This window comes from Eufriesea mexicana, unplaced genomic scaffold (genome assembly GCF_001483705.2).
Source record: "Eufriesea mexicana isolate 0111107269 unplaced genomic scaffold, ASM148370v2 scaffold1018, whole genome shotgun sequence".
Taxonomy (NCBI): Eukaryota; Metazoa; Arthropoda; class Insecta; order Hymenoptera; family Apidae; genus Eufriesea; species Eufriesea mexicana.
Window position 1 is genome coordinate 290,036 of NW_016909145.1, and position 22,291 is coordinate 312,326.

General features: G+C 29.3%; 7 protein-coding genes across 11 annotated transcripts in view; 4 read left to right on the top strand and 3 right to left on the bottom strand.

Annotated features, from left to right (window-relative positions):
• The window catches only part of smo (smoothened, frizzled class receptor), a 4,573-nt gene extending 648 nt beyond the window's left edge, over positions 1–3,925 (bottom strand). The window contains exons 1-8 of the mRNA XM_017899883.1: positions 3,794–3,925; positions 3,289–3,609; positions 2,469–2,909; positions 2,225–2,397; positions 1,766–2,106; positions 1,382–1,583; positions 1,133–1,303; positions 3–1,051 (exon numbers count right to left, since the gene is read on the bottom strand). Coding sequence (XP_017755372.1) covers positions 3–1,051; positions 1,133–1,303; positions 1,382–1,583; positions 1,766–2,106; positions 2,225–2,397; positions 2,469–2,909; positions 3,289–3,609; positions 3,794–3,805 — 2,710 coding nt within the window. The 5' untranslated portion in view covers positions 3,806–3,925. The remainder of the gene's footprint in view (positions 1–2; positions 1,052–1,132; positions 1,304–1,381; positions 1,584–1,765; positions 2,107–2,224; positions 2,398–2,468; positions 2,910–3,288; positions 3,610–3,793) is intronic.
• A 605-nt stretch (positions 3,926–4,530) lies between these two features.
• On the top strand, positions 4,531–9,532 carry LOC108547378 (dyslexia-associated protein KIAA0319). 3 transcript variants are annotated; one of them, XM_017899879.1, is made up of 15 exons: positions 4,531–5,050; positions 5,135–5,550; positions 5,625–5,797; positions 5,887–6,264; positions 6,348–6,573; positions 6,649–7,022; positions 7,098–7,209; positions 7,280–7,428; positions 7,522–7,712; positions 7,789–7,888; positions 7,968–8,288; positions 8,359–8,460; positions 8,541–8,726; positions 8,795–8,951; positions 9,017–9,532. In XM_017899879.1, exons 2-14 carry the CDS (start codon positions 5,141–5,143, stop codon positions 8,941–8,943), a joined length of 2,871 nt encoding a protein of 956 aa, XP_017755368.1. In that variant the 5' UTR covers positions 4,531–5,050; positions 5,135–5,140; the 3' UTR covers positions 8,944–8,951; positions 9,017–9,532. The 3 variants fall into 3 exon arrangements, with proteins under 3 accessions (XP_017755368.1, XP_017755367.1, XP_017755369.1); XM_017899878.1 differs by having other exon boundaries at positions 8,795–8,944; XM_017899880.1 differs by having other exon boundaries at positions 8,795–8,893.
• A 375-nt stretch (positions 9,533–9,907) lies between these two features.
• LOC108547368 (tripartite motif-containing protein 45) lies at positions 9,908–11,456 on the top strand. Its single transcript, XM_017899863.1, has 5 exons — positions 9,908–10,094; positions 10,356–10,532; positions 10,615–10,838; positions 10,918–11,118; positions 11,199–11,456. Exons 1-5 carry the CDS (start codon positions 9,908–9,910, stop codon positions 11,454–11,456), a joined length of 1,047 nt encoding a protein of 348 aa, XP_017755352.1.
• Positions 11,457–11,833: 377 nt separating this feature from the next.
• Positions 11,834–12,509, bottom strand: LOC108547426 (uncharacterized; the record flags this gene model as incomplete). The annotated part of the gene is made up of 3 exons (XM_017899947.1): positions 11,834–11,964; positions 12,040–12,168; positions 12,248–12,509. Coding segments are annotated over 3 exons (522 nt in total), but the record flags the coding sequence as incomplete, so codon positions are not given.
• Positions 12,510–13,627: 1,118 nt separating this feature from the next.
• Positions 13,628–14,803, bottom strand: Pef (penta-EF-hand domain containing protein peflin). 2 transcript variants are annotated; one of them, XM_017899946.1, is made up of 4 exons: positions 14,717–14,803; positions 14,207–14,381; positions 13,833–14,108; positions 13,628–13,726 (listed from the first exon to the last, which is right to left on the bottom strand). In XM_017899946.1, exons 2-4 carry the CDS (start codon positions 14,373–14,375, stop codon positions 13,635–13,637), a joined length of 537 nt encoding a protein of 178 aa, XP_017755435.1. In that variant the 5' UTR covers positions 14,376–14,381; positions 14,717–14,803; the 3' UTR covers positions 13,628–13,634. The 2 variants fall into 2 exon arrangements, with proteins under 2 accessions (XP_017755435.1, XP_017755434.1); XM_017899945.1 differs by having other exon boundaries at positions 14,568–14,803.
• An 88-nt stretch (positions 14,804–14,891) lies between these two features.
• Positions 14,892–17,168, top strand: Spf30 (Splicing factor 30). Of its 2 annotated transcripts, XM_017899943.1 has the most exons (7): positions 14,892–14,908; positions 15,013–15,246; positions 15,369–15,592; positions 15,714–15,863; positions 16,132–16,137; positions 16,606–16,756; positions 16,831–17,168. In XM_017899943.1, the coding sequence occupies exons 2-7, from the start codon at positions 15,208–15,210 to the stop codon at positions 16,972–16,974; spliced, it is 714 nt and encodes a 237-aa protein (XP_017755432.1). In that variant the 5' UTR covers positions 14,892–14,908; positions 15,013–15,207; the 3' UTR covers positions 16,975–17,168. The 2 variants fall into 2 exon arrangements, with proteins under 2 accessions (XP_017755432.1, XP_017755433.1); XM_017899944.1 differs by lacking the exons at positions 14,892–14,908; positions 16,132–16,137 and having other exon boundaries at positions 14,990–15,246.
• An 822-nt stretch (positions 17,169–17,990) lies between these two features.
• Positions 17,991–21,096, top strand: LOC108547427 (solute carrier family 12 member 8). Its single transcript, XM_017899949.1, has 10 exons — positions 17,991–18,263; positions 18,320–18,500; positions 18,583–18,728; positions 18,785–19,016; positions 19,089–19,290; positions 19,368–19,602; positions 19,678–19,998; positions 20,072–20,233; positions 20,303–20,481; positions 20,555–21,096. The coding sequence occupies exons 1-10, from the start codon at positions 18,066–18,068 to the stop codon at positions 20,712–20,714; spliced, it is 2,016 nt and encodes a 671-aa protein (XP_017755438.1). The 5' UTR covers positions 17,991–18,065; the 3' UTR covers positions 20,715–21,096.
• Positions 21,097–22,291: the final 1,195 nt, after the last annotated feature.

Below are 22,291 nucleotides of genomic sequence, written 5' to 3' on the forward strand. Positions count from 1 at the left end.
TCCTGCTTTTCTGTACACCTCTTTTATTTCTGCGTCGCTTTTCAATTTAATATCACTAGACTCTTGAAACAAATGCTTTAAAATGGTTTCATCTTGAAGCAGATATTTACTTCTACGTCCTTCTCTGCTTCTCCGATCACTTTCGTGACTATAACTTTTTGAGCTTTTGTTACTAGTTTTACTTTTACTACGTTCATGTGGTTCTTCAGGATCTAACATTTTTGCTTCTTCTTCCGGTTGACTATCATCACTATCACTGTCTTGATCATCCTTTTCCATATTTCCAGCTTCGATATCTACATCTTTTCCTGATATTCCTTGATGCCGCTTCTCCTCACTGCTTAAATTCTCATCGCTACCACTTTGTCCGGGAAACAAGAAAGGAAGCAGCATTCCCGCATTTTTTCCATCGAACAGTTTAGGATTTAAAATACGTTCATCCAAACCGGCACTAGCTGATCGTCTCTTCATATTAGGCACTTGGATGGGTGGTACTCTTGAATTGCCGCCTATAGTTAATGCTGATAATATTTGTGCACCAAGTTGACTTTCTTGCGATGTTGTACTGCCTCTCCTAAACAATGGCCCTACTTTACCAGATCTCGATTTTCCGAAGTCTCGTCGCCGTTTCCCACGTCGACCTCGTGAGCTACTAGCGACTTTTCGTGTTGTCTTTAATTCAGCTATTTGAACGGATATCTGAGAATCTAAAGAATTTCTTCTAGATTCCACAGACACTCGACGTACACTGAAGCTGATTTCAGAATCTACAGAATTTCTCCTGTTGCTGGATACAGAACCCGTTGTACCACCAACGAGTGCACCCCTACGAGTAACTAGCTTTGGCAAAGCTGCTGCCCATGTAGAACTAAAATCTTGAGAAGCTACGGAATTGAGATCAAAGTTTAAACCGACTGGATCTTCATGGGTGTTATGAAAACTAATGGATAATCGACCAGCGTTATTGAATGTTTTCCGTTTTGCAAACGCTTGAGCAATCACTTTGTGTTTTTTCAGTCTAATAGGCTCTTCGGTTTCACAATTAAAAGTTCTAAAATATAAAAATTTGAATATATTTCATGTTCGTTAAATATTAATTAAAAGACAATATAAATAATGTTTAAAATTTTACCGTCTGAGGAATCTAGTCCATGTATCTACTGTTGAACCAGTCCACACCCATGAAGACATAAGAATACCAGCAAAAAATGGTGAAAGCAAGTGTAATTGCATTTTAGCTGCACTCGGTCGAATTTCCATTTTACATTCCGAAATATCTAAATACTTCGTAGTTATCGCACATCTATAGATGAAATACAAAATATTGTTAAACGTAATGTATGATTACATATTTTAATTTTCTACTAATGGATAACCTTACATCATATAATTTCTAAAACTCTGACGCCACTCCCAAGAATGTTGAAATTCATAAATATGGCAATAAAAAGTCACTACAACTGCAGTGAAAGTGAAAATCGAAAACAGTCCCATACGCACGATAGTTTCTCGTATTTTAGAACTGGCCCTTTCAGATATAATTTCTTGACTACTTATTTTCAAGCGAATCAGAGTAATTAATCCTGAAAACGTTGACAGTAATATTAGTTAACTTGGAGTTAAAATGTAATGTCTTAATATTTACCTTCATTAAGAAATACTTACAGACTATGATCTTTAGGAAAGCATACAAAGAAATACATCTTATTATATAAATTGTATACAATAGAAAGTTTAAATACACAAATATGAATTTAAAACATACCTCTAGATAAGAAATAACCTCCAACCAGTAAAACAATCAACACAGGGCCAAGCAAAAACCAAGCTCTGACTGCATGATTAGTGTAACCCACAAAACATATACCAGTAACACTATTTCCATCAATTTCCCCCAATGCCATGATTGTGACAGTGAGGACAAGTGGTAAACACCAAGCAATTAAATGGAAGTATGCACCTTTTTTGTCTATTCTGTCTTGGATTTTGCCTAATGCTTGAAAACTCATATGCCAAGCATATGTAAGAATCACAAACCATACCATAGCTGCCATAAGAGAGTAATACACAAGAACAAACACTACGACACATGATAAATTTTCTCCACTGAAAATATATTAGTACACAAAGTTTGTTTATATCTGATTTAATGATATAATGATCTTGAAAAAATAGAACTTATGTAATTATGTAACAATTTATATATTAAACAATCATAAGCTACCTTGGCTCACTCATTCTTAAAGTTCCATCTTTCCTGCACACAATTATTTCTCTGCTTCCAGGTGTAAATTGAGCAAGCCATCCAATACAAGATACCATAAAACAACAGTTTATGTAAAATATAACTAAAGCTGGATATTTATTTGCACTCCTCCAATCAATTAAAAACGTTATCTGAAATAATATATAAATGAAACAAAATGTTATCCATTCTATATTGCCTTATTTATCTGAGTATTACTTACAACTGTGAATAAATTGAATGATCCACAAATCCCTGCAGCCCAGGCAATAAAAGAATGAATTTGCTTATGCTCATCTGCTGTAAAAAGTGGGTCATTGCACTGTGTTCCACAACCTTCAACTCCTTCAAAGATTGCAAGTGCATTATCAGTAGGGACTAATGGTTTCAAACATTTACCAGAGATATTAAATTTTAATTCTCTGATATCATTCTTACATAGTTTGGGAAATAAATCTGTATTTTCACATTTAACAAAACTTGGCCATATTGTGTGATTAAATACAATTCTACAGGGCCCTGAAACCATTTTACACATTTCTTGTGATGGTAAATCCACTGTATCATTAATACATTTTGGCATAAATATTGAGCACAAGAGGGGTTGTACAACTGCCCAACACTTTGGCATATGTCTTAATGCTTGTAACACATGTAATTTTTCCTATAATGTAAAAACATAATATTAAACAGATAATAAACATGGAAAATCAATAATAAAAATAAAAATGTCTAAAGAAAAAGATAATTATAAATAATATAAAAATAATAAGGTGACAATAAAGATGAAAATAAAGGTAAAGACATAGTAGTGAATTACCCATTGATATAGTCAAGACAGGAAGTATCTGAAGTGATTTTGAATAGGGTTTTTCTGACCTGAGAAATCAGGTATAAAAACAAAAGAATAAGGGAAAGTGAAAGTGACTTTAAAGTAGCAAAGATTTTGCTTGACCACTTTGAATTTAATAATCAAGAATTATATCTTTAATATATGCATCTTTAAAATCTATATATTATAACATACATGTAAAATAATATACCTCTATAATATCCTGAGTTACATGTTCAGGTATAAAATCCAATGTTGTAGTGGTATAAGGCAATCTTGTACCCATACACGTACTCTTTTGCATCTCTACACATTTTGCTGATCTACGACAATTTAATGAATCAGGTGGTAATTCTCTTATTGGATACCTGTCCAGCAGGTAACTAGAGTCCTTAATTCTGTGTCTGGGACTAAGATCCAAACTATGTTTCCATGTTTCGTTTTCGCCGTTTGAATTAATAGCAAATCCGTGCGTCAGCTCCGACAACGCTCGATGAAAAAGTAGAAAATAATAAATCAATAAAAGCGTCATCTGAAAAACATTAATATCATTAAAAAAGAAAGGAAAATTATATTACTATATAACAATAATTTGTTATGAAGTTTTATAATTGATGCACGACTTCCCGGCAAGCTATCGATTCAATTAAAAAGAAAATGTCACGTGTACTGTACCGAGATAAACAACAAAAGTATTTTGTAAATAAAAATAGTACCTTCGGACGCATAGTTTAAAACTACACACCAATTATTTCCTGAACAACTATAGTCTGCCACGGAGAAAGCTCTCCGTTTCGTTCGAACAAAGCGTCTTGCATCTTCTACGCTCGCGACAGTCGCATCCAGCATACGAACACTCGGACCACACACACGTTGCGTTCGCGTGCAGGCCACCCACGACGAACCCGATGAACTTGCTCATACCTCTTTCCGGTGTTTGAATGCTGGTTGTAAAGAGCTTTACGAATACCTCGTCAGTGGCAGAACTATCGGTAGTGCGTAGTGCGATCTGCGCATTAAATGCGGGAGATTTTACGAACAAATCGTTTGATAAATAAAATTTTAATAACACTTAGGATTATGCAAGATTATGGAATATATTATTTTGTCGACTTTTAGTAGTAACTTAATTTTATTTACTTGGAATTGCTATTAATACGATATAGAAATTTTCTAAATTTCGAATAGAAAAATGTTTTAAAATTTATATATTAGATTTAATTAGGAACATGGAACGATATTTCTCCTTAGAAAATTTTTGCATTTCGATATCTGAATTTATTTCGATACCTGATTATTATTCATTAAGCCAGACAGTAAGACGTACAAGCTGTTTCATTTACATAATCAATATAGGTAACAGAGTGCCATTTTTCTATGAAATAAAAAGGAGATACTTACTTCAATAAATGTTATAAAGGATATTGAATAAAAACTTGATACATGTGTCATAATATCATAAAGTCCAACACTGATCTGTGTCAATTATTTTTACCGGTGTCGACCTCTGCAAGCATTTTCTTTGAATACAGCATGTGAATTGTCAAAAGATGATAGCGTGACAAGTATTTTCAGTGGATGGTTTATTTTAATGGATTTAATGACTTCATGGTATTAATTAACGACAATATATATTTTATTGCGGTGACAAGCTCTTAACACGCGAAATTCTATTGGTTTTCTTTACTTGGCCTTTCCTTATTCCGGTCTACCAGGAAATATGATAATTGCCCCTACAGTTGATTAGCTGCTTGTGTTGATAATAACATGCTGTTAATATATGATAAGCCCGTGTCGTATATGTCTGCACTCCAGTTGGAATTAATACCAGTGGAACAATTTTTAGATAGTTTGCGATCGGTATTTGATAGCAAAGCAGTCCAAAAGGTGACAGATGTGTTATAAAATAACCTGAAAAATTATTTCGGTCATTCCAATTTTTATTGTTTACTTTGAAGCGTATAAATAAAAAGGTAGGAATTTTTTTTTAACTAAAAATTGTAGTTAATAATTTTACATAAGATATAAAATATTTTATACTGAAATTTTTTTTACAGTTTAAGATGTTTAAAATCCTTTACTTAGGATTATGTTTATTGTTTTTTGGAAATTGCATTGGTGATTATCCAGATTGGGATACAAAATGGCAAATGTTATGTCCTGGTCTATATCCCAGAGCTTTTACAAGTTATACACCTCGTGGGAATCTTTCTAGTGGAATATATATTACTCAGCCACATTTAACTAGTATGAAACACTGTGTAGCTGCATGTTGCACTAAACCCACATGTAATGTGGCACTTATGCATAATGGCACTTGTTACCATGTACTATGTGAAAGTTCCAAAATATGTATACCTTTGTATAGAAAAGATTTGGCAAATGAAAATCCACCAAGTATGGTATTGGTTAAACCTGTAGAAGAAGATGAAATGTGGAGTGATTTATTGGATCAAACAAGTGATGATACAGGGTAAAATTTAATTCCATATAGAATTCATTTCTATAACTTTATTTCATTAATACTTCTAAATTTCCACTCTTTAGAGGGTTTCTCATGGATGGTACAGAAGGAGATCACATTCTTTTTGGTGGCTCAAATGGAATAAGTTGTATCACTCAAACAAATTGCTTAGAGCATGAAGTATGTGTTAAAACAGCAGATAAGTCTGATATTGGAATTTGTCAATGTTCTACTGGATATAAACGTAATATAGCAGGTAATTGTATCATTAGATATTTTTAATTCCTATTAAAATATTGTTTCTTAATTTAATAATAATATTTTAATTTACATTAATTATGATAGGAATGTGTATTTTGATGGAAGACATTGAACTTGGTGCAACACCGCAAGTGAAAGCACAAAATATAAAAGACTCTAGTACATCTATGAAACCACCAATAAAAAGATTGTTAGTTTCTGCAGTTTCAAAGGAAGTACGATTACCAGAGAATGAAGTAACATTATCTGCCTATACTGTACCAGCAGAACAAGAAAATGAACATTACAATTATGCTTGGAGTCTTTTAAGTCAACCAGATGGTCATACTGGTATAATGACAGATCAGAACCGTATGACTGTCAAATTAAGTAACTTATCTGAAGGTTTATATGCTTTTAAAGTAGCAGTAAATGGTTTAAATGTTTATGGTGAAGCATATGCAAATGTTAGTGTTTTGCCACGTAAGTTTTTTACTATAGTTATATCTTCCTATTTATGATTATTATGATTTAATAATTTTATTTATGATTATTGTGATTTATAGCTAAAAGAATAAATCAGGCTCCAATTGCCATAATTTCACCTGCATCACAAATTGTGAAACTACCAAATACGGGAGCTGTATTAGATGGCTCGTCAAGTACAGACGATGATCGTGTTATTTCCTATCATTGGGAATTACAACAAGGTCCTATTGGATATCATCCTAATCTAGTTGATACACCTACTTTACAATTAGATAATCTTATTCCTGGCAACTATACCTTTAAGTTAGTTTTGAGACTATAATTTTTTGAAAAGAATTTGGTAATTGTTTGATATTTCGAATATTTTATTTTTTTTAGATTGACAGTTGAAGATTCTAATCATATCACTAATTCTACAAGTGCTAATATAACAGTTGTGAAAGTAACTGATTATCCTCCTAGTGCAAATGCTGGTCAAAATATTATTATATATTTACCTCAAAATACATTAACACTCAATGGTAACTTAAGTACAGATGATCATGGAATAGCAAGTTGGGAATGGACAAAGAGTCCCTCAGATCAAAATAAAGCAGTGGATATGCAAAATACTAGAACACCATATTTACAACTGTCTAATTTGGAGGAGGGAATGTACACATTTGTGCTAAAAGTAACAGATGATTCAGAACAGTCTTCTACAGCTGAGGTTCATGTATTTGTTAAACCACCAACGAATAAACCACCAAAGGGTAATTACGAAATTTTATTCGCTGTATTTGTAACACAAATTAAAGTAATATTTTATTTTATATGGTTTTAAATAGCTGATGCTGGAGGAGATATAACTATAGCATTACCTGAAACAAAAACTGTGCTTGATGGTCGGAAAAGTAAAGACGATATTAAAATTGTATCTTACCATTGGGAGCAAATAAGGTAAAGGAGAATTTATATATTACATATAATTTATTATATCTCATAATACATCACTAAATACCATTTTAAGTGGGCCCAGCAATGTTGAATTCTCAGCAGTAAATGAATCAATTACAAATATAACAAAATTAACAAAGGGTGATTATAAATTTAAATTAACTGTAATTGATGATAATGGAAATAAAGATTCAGATACAGTTGAAGTAAAAGTTACGCAAAGTATGTATGGTAAAGTTTTATTGTACATTTTTGTAATTAACATTTATTAATCTGATTACTAACTCGATTAGTTTAATTAATTTTATTACACAGATAAAAATGCTCCTCCAAAAGCAAATGCTGGTGGAGATCAAGTAGTTGTAGCACCTATCAGTGCATTAATTATTAATGGATCTCAATCAACTGATGATTTAAGAATTAATGAGTGGATATGGAGTAGAGACCCATCTAGTCTTGCTATAGGTACTATAATTCAGAATACTGACAAATCATCGGTTCTAATGGTAATAATATTATTTATTAACGTTATAGGTGGGAAATTTATTGTTAATAAAAAATATTTTGTAATTTCATTTCTAGTTGACAGATATTGTACCAGGCAGATATGTTTTTAGATTAAAAGTAATAGATGATCAGGGTCTTAGTAGTGAAGACACTGTATCTGTGATAGTAAAATCTGGTAAATAATTAAAAAAGAAGAGAAAAAAAAAGATGAAAACATTCTGTAATACAATTTTAATTAATATACATTTTTATAGATCCACAATTGTTGCATTTAGTTGAATTGACGTTAAACATCGGAGCAAATATGTTAACAGTATCACAAAAAAATTCATTAGTATTAAAATTACAAATGTTACTGCGAGATGAAGCATCAATTATTGTCCGAAATTTAAGAGCGGAATCACATACTGGTAGAGCTGTTTTAGTGTTTTATGTTGAAAAGAAAGGAGGAAAAGTTACTATGCATGGACCAGAAGTAGTTAAAAGATTGAAAGAAAAATTAAGACAAGATTCAGGCCTTCTGCAATTGTCTGTGGCGAATATTGATACTGCTGTGTGTCAAAATAATTGTTCAGGTAAGCATATTTTTATTAAATATCAATACACTATAAATGACTTTATTGTATAAAATTTATTCTTAAATAGGTCATGGTGTATGTGATCAAGAAACAAGATTGTGCATGTGTGAAGCATTTTGGATGCAAAATTTAATACAGAAATATTTTGGCAATGGTGACTCTAATTGTGGTATGTTAAAATGAATCTACAAAACCAACTTTTAAATGAGAATAGATTGAATTAATTTGAAATTATATATTTCTTTTTAGATTGGAGCATTCTCTATGTAATAATAGCATTACTATCTCTAGTCGTATGTTGGGTTGGTCTTATTTGGGGTCTTGTTTGCCTGTGTCAAAGAATATGTACAGGAAAACGTCGTTCATTTCGCACGAAGAAAAAACCACCTCGTTATTCTCTTCTGCAATCGAAACCGGAAGACGATAGTAGCACGTGTATGACACTTTTATTTTAATTTCTAGATAACATCGCACAATGAAACTGTATGTGCTTATTTTTATAGTTTCGACACACAAAATGGTACTATCTGAATCGGATACGGATTCTGATGATGTCCTGTTTGAACACCGTAAAGTGAAAAATAGCAGTCAAATAAGAAACGGTAAATCTCGAAATGGTTTTATTAAAGTGGGTTCTAGAGTGAAAACATGAGGTAACAGGTACATTTGTTAATATTTAAGTGAATCGTGCATTAAGTAAGTTATAATTTAATCCTACGTTTCAGGAATGTATAGAACGTAAGATCTTGGTAATCGACGCACATTTCTGTACGTTTGGTCAAAGGAAAAATAACATAAAATACTAGTCAGTTACAGGGCTGTAATTTTAAGCATATACCTAACAAGAACAATATAATTTCTTGGACAGAAGAAATTGTCATATGTAAAAAGAATATAACGAAACTAGATGTACTTAACTAAGTACTAATTAGAAAAACAAAAAACACAAACTCACTTCATTGCATTGTTTGATTTATTCGAAATAATACACATATTAATTAGTATTATGTACTCGTATTTGAAATTTTTATTATATAATTGTAGACGCACCGCTATATACACGCAAGCGGTATAATAGCACAATGATCAAACTTGGTTTGATTACGGCCTTAGAAAGTATTGGAATTAGTATATATATATACACATACATATTCATTCCTTATTCATATGTATATCCCTTGAATGTAATATTTGCTCTTTAATATGTATATCATCAATCTTATTTTTACACTGCGTATGGATAAATAATAAAATTTATTGTTCATATAGTTAATTTGGTAATTAATTTCACCTAAAACCTTTTTTATATTTGTTTCCTAGTTTTATATTTTGTATTACAATTGTAAATTAATCAGCGAGAAACGATTTTAATATAAAGCATGTGGTATAAAATGCAGGTACGATTTCGCTTCGCATGCGCTCTCTTTAATGTTATTTTTAACTCATTACGCTACGACAAACACGAAGTAGTGCAAAAAGTATTCATATCATCTATCAACGAATTTCCATATGTACAACGTTTTTTTATAAATTAGTAAATTCGTTTTCATTAATTTTCTTAGAAATAATTTATCCAACTTCAATTTTATCAATTTATACATTAGCTTCATAATTTAATGGTATTTATGGATTTCATAAAGTATCAATCTATAAAGAGTTGCTGCGGTGAAAAATCATCTATAAATGATGAAAATAAAAACAATAAACTTCCTAATAAAGATTGCACATTTCTTGAACGAAAAAATAAAATTGGAAATACACAACCCATTGTTAATGTGGAGCCATTAAATCTGAAAAACGAACGGTAAGCGCTATTTTTAATTTTCATGTGTATTAATATAAAGTACAAATTCATCCCTTATAAATTAAAATCATAAAAAATCATAAAAAATTTCATGTACATGCTATTTTGGAACAATCTATAGCATTTTCTTTAATTTATATTAAAAGAAAAAATACTATTTAAATTTTTTTTACTTAGCTATAAGAAATGTTCTAAGTTACCTTTATTATGGAGTACAAACAAGGTAAATTCTTTATATCAATCTTCTGAATTACCTCATGATGTGAAGTGTCAAGTAAATTATGAAGATACACAGGAAGGAATTTTTTTCTCCCTTAATATGTTAGAAGATAAAGATTTCCAATGTCCTAGATGTAGTCAAAGGATGCAAGAACCTAGATTACTTCCTTGCTTGCATCCTATATGTTCACAGTGTGTTTCAGAATTAATGAGTAAATGTAAGTGATCTAGAATAAGAAATTTATTTTGCCTTCTCAAAAACATAAATTACGTTATTATGCGTTTTATTTATATTTATAGCATACTACAATTCATTAAAAGGAATTAGAATGCAAGATACTCAATCAAAAATTGATAAAAATAATTATTATGAAATTTGTCCCTTATGTGATTTTCAATTACCAAATATTAATTCAGCAATACCACCTCCACATTATCCTTTACAACATCGTCTAGTAATGAGCGCTATTCGTTCGAGATTTGTAAATAAAATACTTTGCGACATTTGTACTGATGAAGTTGTTGTAAGCATTACATAAATTTAAAGTAGATTACTGTTTTAAAAAATATTAGGAAAACATATGGTTTTTAATATTTTTATAGGCAGTTGTTCAGTGCTCCACATGTCTCCGTAATTTTTGCTTAGATTGTGGTATGGAACATCAACAACAAATCACAATGGAATTAAAGCCATCAAAACACTTAATAAGACCATTATGGGAAGCTACAAAAATACGGCGTACTACACTTTGTCAGCAACATCCAACACATGCTTTGCGTTTTTATTGCATTGCTTGCCAGCAGGTTCATACTCTGCTCCTTTATTTACATAGTATTTTATGTTTAATGAATAGCATTTCTTAAGTATGTAAGGTATTTGTTAGGTGTCCTGTAAAGAATGTATGTGGAGTAGTCAACATAGAGGCCATGCAATTGAAAGTGCTACTGGTGCAGCCAAACGAGTTACTTCATATTTAACAAAAATGTTGCAAAGAGCAAAAGTACTTTTAAACATGCTTTTAACGCAATATGATAGAGATGCATTTTCAAATGGAACCTTTGAGGAAATAGGAGACATTCCCATTTCAATGGATTATAGGTATGTCAATATAGCAATTTTTTACTCGTCATTTGTTACATAATATTCTAATAAAAAAAAATATATAAACATATATGAAAAAATTATAAATATTCTGAAAGAAAAAGTACACTATTAAAAAAGAGAAACTATATATACGAATTGTCATGTGATGAATATGTTACAAATTCTAAAATTAAGTTAAGATTATATTAAAACTGTCATTTGAGGCATAACTTATACATTCCTATAAGATGTAAAAAATTGTAATAAAAAATAAGCATTACTATATAAATAATTTATGAAACACATATTACTTCTGTAAAAAATATCAATTTCATTATATAATTTTATATTATTATTTATGTATAATAAATACTCATTTATAAAAGTAATAAAACATATCAATGAAAAAATAAAATTTATTTCAAACCATTAACATTAAAACAGCAATTGATGCATATATGTTTGGCAAGTTAGGCAACGTCCATAACGTAAGATTGATCCACAACAGGACCAATGATGTACTCCAGGGTGACCAATATGCCCATGCCCACAACCTTTATATCCACCTTTAAATATATAATGTTTTATATTATAAGAAATATTAATATATAATAAAATTATTCAAAAAATTTATACAATACCAGGTATAATTCCTCCACATCCACAAGTGGCTTCTTTCTTCCCACCACTTGAACAAAATGTACAACAATGATAGATACCAGTATGAGAAGGTTTGAATATTGATGTCCTTGTATCTTCACTAGAATTCTCTGTAAATATTATATTTTAATGAAAAAGAAGAATAATAGTAACTAGTACATCTTTATACTCAAATTTCCACTTCTTTACCTAATGGTACATTAAATACACCTAAAACTTTTAATCTTTTTAATATTGTGCCAGCTAGGCTCAATATTTCTACATCTGAGCCATCTGCAAGTAATTCATTTGTAAGGGAAATAGCATCGAGAAGTTGTCTTGCTCGTTTTAATCTATTGAATTCCTGTATTCTTTCATGTGCCTGCTTAGTATGTGATACTGAGATATCATAATTCTTGAATTTTGTCTCATCATTTAAAATCTCATTGAAATATCTGATCAAATTAAATAATTATCATTATTTATATTCTAGGTTACATATAATTATAAGCAGTGTTATCTTAAATTTATTTTAAATGTCAACAATAACATATCATAAATAAAATTTTTGTTTTATATTATAAAGATTATATAATTGTCATGTGATGAACATTTATCAAAACTATTTCTTATTTATATGAAATAATGTATTATTGATAGTTTCATATTACTGTCATTTGAGGTTCCAATATATCTTAATAAATTCTGAAGTCGTTCTTTTACCTAATTACGTAGTTTTTAATTGTATACTATTATACTTTAATAATATAGTTGTTATTCTTCGGCTTGTAATTTAAATTATTGTAACGTTTTGTAAAATATGTATCTATATATACGGAATAAATCAATACTTATTTTAGAAAACGTGCAAAGATACGTAGTACATATACTGAATTTTTTGATGTTAGGTTAGAATATATTTTTCAAGAATAAATTTAAAAAATGATAATTTAAAATAGAATATTCATTATTTATAATCTATATTAATTATTTGAGAAATTAATATTTTAAATAATGAATATTTTGATATATAAATAATATTTTTCATAAGAAACTTATGTATAAAACATATATTTTTAACTAACATAGCCTCAATTAATGGAATAACGTAAGGCTTAAACTAAAATATTGCATAATTTTTTTAAAACCAAACTTATTTTTGAAACACAAAATATAAATATAATATACATATATTAACAAGTTCTCGTCCTTATCAATAAAACGCACATACAATTAATATCACATTATACTGACAAACTGACATGACAGTAGCGCCACTTATCGATAATGTTCTTTATTTACTTATAAATATATATATGGAATCAAATTTAAATAAAACAAAAATTTACCATATAATTAGAACTTTTAAATTAATATTATTTAATATTATATAATATTGCATAATATTTAATTAAATTGATTGTAATCATTGTAAAGTAATCATATACTAAAAAATATATATACCTGTGTTCTAATTATTAAGATTAATAAGAGAAAAGTGCTACTAATTCTAACATATTATAATTTTTACTATTAAGTTACAAGTTTTGTATTTCAGAATAAATTAATTTAAATTTAATGTAAAAAGGATGAAGTGTTATACACTACAATTAAGTGCAACATTTAGAAAGTCTTCAAATCCAATACTGATTACCCCTGTTTGGTCAGTATCTCTTACTCTAAAAGCATCTGCAAAAAGCAATTAAAGATAATGCACATATGTACAATGTAATTTTTAATATTTTTAACATTTTTAATTACTGAAATATATTTTTATTTTTATATACTTGTTTACCTGTGAATCTCTGAATTTGGACACATAATACAATAAACTGATCAACAGTACAAGAAAGACCAATAGGGTTACATTTCTTTATAAGAAATGAAATAAATTCTGGACTTAATCTATATCCCATTTGTATCAATGCTGCATTTAATTCAGTTTCTTGTATGCTTCCAGAATTATCATGATCAAAACTACGAAAAACACTTAGCCATGCATTAATATAATTATAAAGAGCTTGAAACTCAAATAAATCTATTGTACCATTTTTCTCCTTGTCAAACATTCCTATAGAAAGAGAATAAAATATTAAAAATTATGAGATTATTAAGTTATTTCACTAAAAATTAATTAATAAATAAAAATATTAAATTTTAATAATATACCTATCATAAGTTTACAAGCAGTATCTGAAAATGTGCCCCCTTGCCCATTTGCTAAAGCAGATTGTAGTTCTGTGGCTGTAATTCTTCCACTGCCATCTCTATCAACAGCAATAAACCATTGCTGTACTTCTGGATTTATTTGTACCTCAGAATTAGTTGATCCATACATTGTGTTCTAAAAATTTGTAATACTTATATTAAAACAATAAAATGCAAATAAGTTATGAACAAATAAAAATTCAATAAATATTATAATACTTAACAACCACAATAAACATACAGAGTATTTTAGATACATACAAAAATAAGAGATAATTTTATTCATTTAGAGAAAATATTTTAATAACAGAAATATAATTACCGGATAAGCCATGACTGACATTTGCCGTCAGTTGTCAAGCAGTATTAGTAAAACAATTTGTATTTAATTGCTCTATACTATATAATACAAGTTAGTATAGTACAAGATATACGTATACTATTATGTTACGAATCAAATTATTATATTACTTCAAAGCTGATTCTAGTATTAGCCCACAATTGGTTCCAATTAGTAGCCCACAATTGACTCTAGTATTGCCTCGCAGTTGACTTTAGTATTAGCCCACAGCTGATTCTAATACTAGCCCACAGTCGACAAAGTCGGTTGTGATTATGTATACATAACCATTAATAAAATTTAATACATTTCATTAGGTTTCAGTTATGTAAAAAATACTACCTGTTTACATATATTTTATAAAATACGAAATATAATTTATAATTCTTTTCCATTAAAAAAGTTGATAATTTCTATATCTTTTTAGTTATCATGCTAAAAATGACAGTGCCATCTTACGCATTGTTTTGCATTTAATACGATCGTGTACACACATAGAGGGTAGAGTGTTCTTCAGTGTTCGCTTTTGCTTGATTTTCTGACAGTAGTATTAGGAAGGAAAAGAACGATTTCTGGACATTATTTTCATCTTTGTTAATAGGCCGCTAATCTTTATTTCACCATGGACGATTTACAGAATTATAAATTGCAGCTTCAACAGGTAAGGCTTTTGTTTTTTGCTTAACCTAACATAAATGATAAAATGGCGAGTCCATTTTTGGCGATTCCTTTTTTGTTTACGACGTTACACCGTTAAATAAATTTTGTATTTTATTGGTTTAGGTGGAAGCAGCGCTTACCACGGATCCTACTAATGAAGAACTATTGAAATTGAAAATTGATCTCGAGGAAGTAATAGAGCTGACACATGATTTAATTAAATCACAACAGCAGGAAAAAAGGCAAGCCAATGGCATGGATGCTAAAGATCCTATTTTACTTGCAGTTCTGGCCAATAAATGGAAGATTGGTGATCAGTGTATGGCACCCTGGAGCGAAGATGGCAAGTAAGTAATTGTAACTTGTATATATTATTATGATAAATTAATATTTACTCCATTCTAATATCAATTATGAAGTTCTTATGATAATAACATATGTATTATTATTGTTACTGAATTGTTTTAGATACTATGAGGCAACCATAGATGCAATAAGTGAAGATGGTGTTGTTAATGTAACATTTAATGAATATAAAAACACAGATGTCACAATGCTTAGTCAGCTAAAGTCTGTAGCCAAAAGGCCAGCATCAGATTGGGCAGATCAGAAGTCAAAGTGAGTTGACAAGTACTTATTATCTTCATTTATTGGTAGTCATTATTAACATGACCCTCCCTGCAATTTTAAGCACATATCAGCTTTTTGAAGAGCATTGCGGGATAAGTTTTATAAGAAACAATGATTACTAATTGTTCATTTTTCTCCTTATTCCTTTATTCCCAATTGGCAACGATATTCACTCCACTGTTTGGTATGCTGAAATTCCATTATTGTTCATTTGTCTCTTGATGTCGCACTGTTCATGTACATCGCCGGAATCCAGGAAAAGGTAACAAGAAATAACAGATTTTTGTTGAAATATTTTTTTTATTCTCTTCAAATGCTGTTGTAGTTGATTTAAATTTACACTTGTATACAATAATAATGTTTTTATAACACAGTAATACAAAATTTTGTGATAGTAATGTTGAAGATAATTTATAAAATTAATAATTATAAGTAAATTTTTAATTTAATTTATATTAATTTATCTTAATAAATTTGTAGGTAAAATAAAATTATTTTTATTTTATAATTACTCTTATAGATATGGAACATTAAACATTATATTTCATGAAATAGTAGCAAGTACTCACTGTTTCTGCATACAATTAATTTCACAATAATTATTATTAATAGAATTTATTACAGCATTATTAATATTTTTTATATTTAGCAAGAAATTTTATATGGAAATATGTTGGTAGATTTTTACCTACTGGTTACTTTCATGAATGATGGATTTATTAATTTACAGAAAAATGCAAGCTGCTGCAGTAGCAGGATCAGATCCTAACAAGCAAAGAGAATACTTAAAGAAAAAGAAACAGAGGAAGCTTCAGCGATTTAAAGAACTTGAAGAAGAACGTGAGATGGAAAAAAATAAATGGCTAGCATTTACAAACAAGGTATTATTAATAAATTATTTTAAAGTTTTTGATTGAGTTTTTTAATTTCTAATATTCTATATTTTTTAATGTAGTCTTCAAAGAAAGGTGTAATTAAAAAGAGTATATTTGCAACGCCAGAAAATGTGAATGGTCGAGTTGGAATTGGTACGTGTGGCGTAAGCGGACGAGAAATGACTAAATTTAGTAATGGCGAGAAATGGAGAAGGGGAGCATGAATGCTATTGTAAATATGCAATTTAATATTTCGTGAGATAAAACTATCGATTATTGTTATTATTACGCTGAACTCAGTTTCTGAAGAAACTGAGCAAATGTATGTTTTGTGTTGTAAGAATGTCGCGTACGTGAATGAAGAGTGTTTAGCGGTATTTGTAGATTGCGCGTAGTCATTATGTTATGAACAAACAATGACCTCAAATAAATCCTGAAGTAATTTGGATTTTCTACCTTTATGAAGTGAATGACTGTCTTGAGTGAGTGTATTTCTAGATTAATACATTTACGTGGGTATGATTTGTTTATAATCTGTAATGAATACGAATAAATGTATATTTTAAAGTCATGTTATGTTTAAATATCCAAATTACTAAGTCCTTTAATAAAATACAATGGTTTTAAAATTACTATGCATATACATCTTTTTTCTAATACTGTAAAATTATTTATTTAATAAACGCTTTGTAATTATATTATTAAATAAATGATTTTTTATTATAGGAAATGATTTATTTATTGAAATATAAATATTCCATCAATTAGCATCAATATGCGTTTAGAGGTGAACTAATCACCTCGTACACTACTTATAGTAAGTACCGTTAGAAAGATCAAAAATGGTCGTTCTACTGTGGAATTCACGTCACCATTTGGTGATATGTTTGAAGCAATAAAGTTGATATAAGAAGTTGATAAATTGATAAAGGATGAATGTAGCAAATTGCTATGTTATTGTGGAGGCCTATAATAATTGTTGTCTTATTTAAAACACTGGAATCGTGTTCTAACCTATTTTAATAAAAGTCGTTAATAAACATTTTTATTATGACAGTAAAATAATTCGAGGCTTATGTCATATGATATATTGTTTGCTGTAATTTCTTTTTTAAATATTAATTACATATGTATTTTTTCAAATGATGTAGAATGATCCTTAGAGAAGAATTTTGTATATGCCTGTCAGCTTATTGTTTAAAATTTTTATGAAATTGGAATTGGTAAAAAATAAGAAGACTGATGTAATTGTTAACAACAAGTAATTAATTATAATTAATACTATATAAGATACTTTACTTACGTAAAAGAAGACATGGAATCAAATGACAGAAATCAGTTCTCAAATGGTGATGCTGCAAATAATAGGGATATCGATTGGTCTAGATATGGATTACATAATAATGCAGAAACTCAAAGAAATAGTGAAGCACAAAGAAATAATAGAGAATATGCAGAACTTGGGCCTGAAATGTATCAAACTGGAACAAATGAGTTATTTGCTCAAGAATATGTAAGTCACTGAGGTAAGAATATTTATTATTTGTTTTCAAAATTTTTATTTTTCAGAGTGCTGATCCTTGGTGGAAATCAAATTTTTTCATTTCACAGCCTATATTATTTGGAACATGGGATGGAGTATTTACATCTTGTTTAATTAATATCTTTGGAGTTATTGTTTTTTTGAGAGCAGGGTGGATAGTGGGCCAAGCTGGTATTCTTAATGCTGTATTAATCATTTTGTGTACAGGTAATAATAATTATATTTGTGTTAACAAATGATGATTGAGTTTAACAATTTAAAGAAATTAAAGATTTCATTGTTGTTTCAGTATGTATTGCACTAATAACTGTATTGTCTGCTGTGGGAATATGTGAAAGATGTCGTGTAGAGAGTGGTGGAGTTTACTTTTTGTTGTCACATGTATTAGGATCAAGATTTGGTGGATCTATTGGACTACTATATTGTTTTGGTCAGGTGGGACAATTTGTATAGCAATAATACTTAGAATATTACTTTAAAACTCTCTTTAGGCGGTGGGCTGTGCTCTAAATGTTCTAGGGTTTGGAGAATCTATGGCTGGTCTTGTGGGTTTAGAGTCTGCATGGGCAGAACGTGGTTTTGCTTGTGCTGCTGTTATCTTGTTATCTGTTATTAATATTGCTGGTGTCAAATGGGTTATAAAACTCCAATTTATTCTCTTACTAATTCTTTTGCTTGCCGGTGTAGACTTTATGGTTGGAAGTTTTACTCATGTGAATATTGGTAAGATAAGATAGTCCTTAATTTATGGTACATATATTATTTCTTCTAATAATAATTTTATATACATTATAGAGGCTGGTTTTGAAGGTTGGTTGTCAGGAAACTTGAAAAATAATACTTTTACCAACTATCAAGATGGGTACAGTTGGTTTACAGTTTTTGGAGTATTTTTTCCTACTGTAACAGGTGTCTTAGCTGGAATTAATATGAGTGGAGACTTAAAACATCCATCTACTGATATTCCTAATGGTACATTGGCAGCTGTAGGAACTGGGTAAAAATCATAGCTCATTGTGTTCATATTGTTTGTGTTGTTAAAAAGTGGATCATAATTCAGTAATTTAATTTCAGAACATTTTTGTATTTATGTTTCTCAATGTTCCTCGCGGCAACTTGTACTCGAAAGGCATTGCTTACAAATTTTATGATTGCATCAACGGTATCAGCGATTTCAGTACTGTTGCTAGCAGGTCTTTATGTATCATCATTCAGTAGTTGTTTGGGTGCGATGTATGGTACACCACGAGTTCTTCAATCTATTGCTAGTCAAAATGTTATACCTGGAATGAATTGTTTACAACGAGGGGTAGGTATAATTTTATATTTACGCATTTCTATTATTATGTATTATAATAATGATAAAATAATTAATGAATTTTAGAAAGGACCAAACAAAGTACCTGTATATGCAATGTTAGTTGTTGCTGTTGTTACACTGACTTTCATCATTACTGGTCAAATTAATACCCTTGCACCAATTGTTACAATGCCTTTTCTTTTAACATATGCGTGTTTGGATTATGCGTATTTTGCTCTCGCACAAACATTTGATATACAATTGTCTCGAGAACAAAGATTTCGAACACAATCCCCAACATTCGATCGCGATTACGGCTCTGCAAGTAGAAACAATTCAATAACAGATACAGATAATGACTTGGATAATTTATTCCCTGAGCGAATAAGGCATAAAAATCTCATTGTAAGTATTAGTAAATTTGTAATTAATAATTATGCGACAAAGAAAAAAAAAAAATTTTATTTATAATTTTTAGAGAAATCCTAGCCTTTCCGAAAATAATGTTTATATAGATTCTTCTCCAAGTATTGATGAAAATGGTAGTGGCACGGATAATTCAGAACGAAAAGTTCATATCCATAACAAATTAGGAAATTGGTATAGTCCTCTGTGTAATAGATGGTTTTCACTATTGGGAGTGAGTTTGCTGTGATCTATTATTATATAAATAATTTAAACTTGATTATAATATGAATTTATTTTCTAGTGTCTTATAAAATTACTTATTATGTTTCTCGTTCATTGGGGTTATGCTATTGCCAATATTGTTGTCGTTTTCCTCGTTTGGAGTTATATTGGTCATGCTAACCCTGCAGTTAAGCCAGGTGTTTCATCCGAATTTAAATTTTTTAAATGGCTGAAAATATCGTTATTACGGATTATGGGGTAATTTTCAATACTTTTATAATATTCTTCTTGATAAAATTATTTTTTAAAATATAAAATTTACAAATTGCAGAAAAAAGGTGTATGACTATGAGCAAATTGTTGTTACACCTGTACATCCTGGTGTTGAAACTTGTTCAGCTCAATTAAATGAAGAAAATGAGGACTTTGCTGGAAGAAGAAGATATCATCAAACGGCCACAGTTACTGGACAATATGTTAACGTTGATTGAATATCAGTTTCTATTGAATAATTAGGAAAAGTATGAAATGGAAATCAGATATAAATTACTTAAATGAAAGGAATTGTACAGGAATCAAATTACCGTCATATTTTAAAATAGGGTAAAATATGAAGGAGAGCGCTGTAATTTGTAATGTTATTGATCGCACAAAACTAGTCTAACTGAGAACATTTCATATCGGAGGTACAATAAACTTTTTATACGATATCGTGTAATAACTTTATCAGCACTAGTATTTGAACAAGGAAAAACAACACAAAATACTTTATATCGAACAACTAAATAATAAGGTCATATGACTTTTTGTACTAGTTTATTCGACGTAGACACGAATGAAATGCCATACTGCCAGAAGCATTTCTAAAATGGAGGGTCCATATATTTAGTGAATTATTTTAAGAACTACTTCTTATGATGTGAGATTATTTATTTAGAGTCCTTATAATTTTTAGCTAGGACTAAATTGTAATATTTTACTTATCATATGGAGGTATTAAACAATGAAAAAAATTATAAATATGATATAATTTATAATGAATACTCTGTAAATATGTAGTGATAACATATTTATATGCTGTTTAACATTTTTATAAATGTTGCTACAAAGATGAGTATATTATTAATAAAATATACATATAAATTAATAAACAAAACGTGAATTTTTATTTTAATCCAATTTTATTCCATTTTCTTTTCTTTAAATGGGATTAAGAAATGAAATAAATGGTTTTAAATTATTCAAAAATTGATGTAATGCGTAATAAAAAATTGATTGAAATATGACAATTGCAAGTTTTTATTATAGTCATACTTTGGCCATATTGAATATGAAACGAAAAAGAATATTCATTTAACGGTTAAATTTTTTTTAAATGTACTATTCTAATTAATTGAGAGTATAAAATTTTATGTATTTGGTAGGTTTTCTAATTTTGTGATTTAAACTATATTTACAAATTTTCTAATATCACTATGTCGCATATAATTTTGTATTAATATTTTTGATCGATAATGCACAAAATAAAACACAATTTGCTAGAAATAAAAGTTTAAATTTTTATTTGTAACTATGTAACATTAAGTTTAAATACATTTCCGGTCTAACCGTGCATTGACGTACGTAGTCTATGGCGAGTAAAATTGTTCGAACGTTCGAACAGCGTCTGATTATTTTGTGTTAACTATTCACTTCATTTTACCTCTGTAATTTAAGGTATGTACTTTTATTTGTTTCTTATTTTACTTTTGATAGTATTAAAATCATCGTGCAACGGCATAGTTGCAATATTGTTCTTTATCTAATTTATTCCCGATTCATACCTTGACGGTAGTGATGCGACGTGAAATTGTCCATTTATATGAAACTATATACTTCAACGACATATTGTTTTTACAATCAATTAAAGTTCTTGAATTTGGCGAGGGAAAATTGAATTTAATTTTACGAATAGAATTTATTCATATACCATTTTGGTTTCTTAGATTTTCAACTTTGGTTTTTGTCAATTATATTACCTTTCTACATTTTACTAACCTTTGCTTGTAGTGAAATAAGCCATACTTAA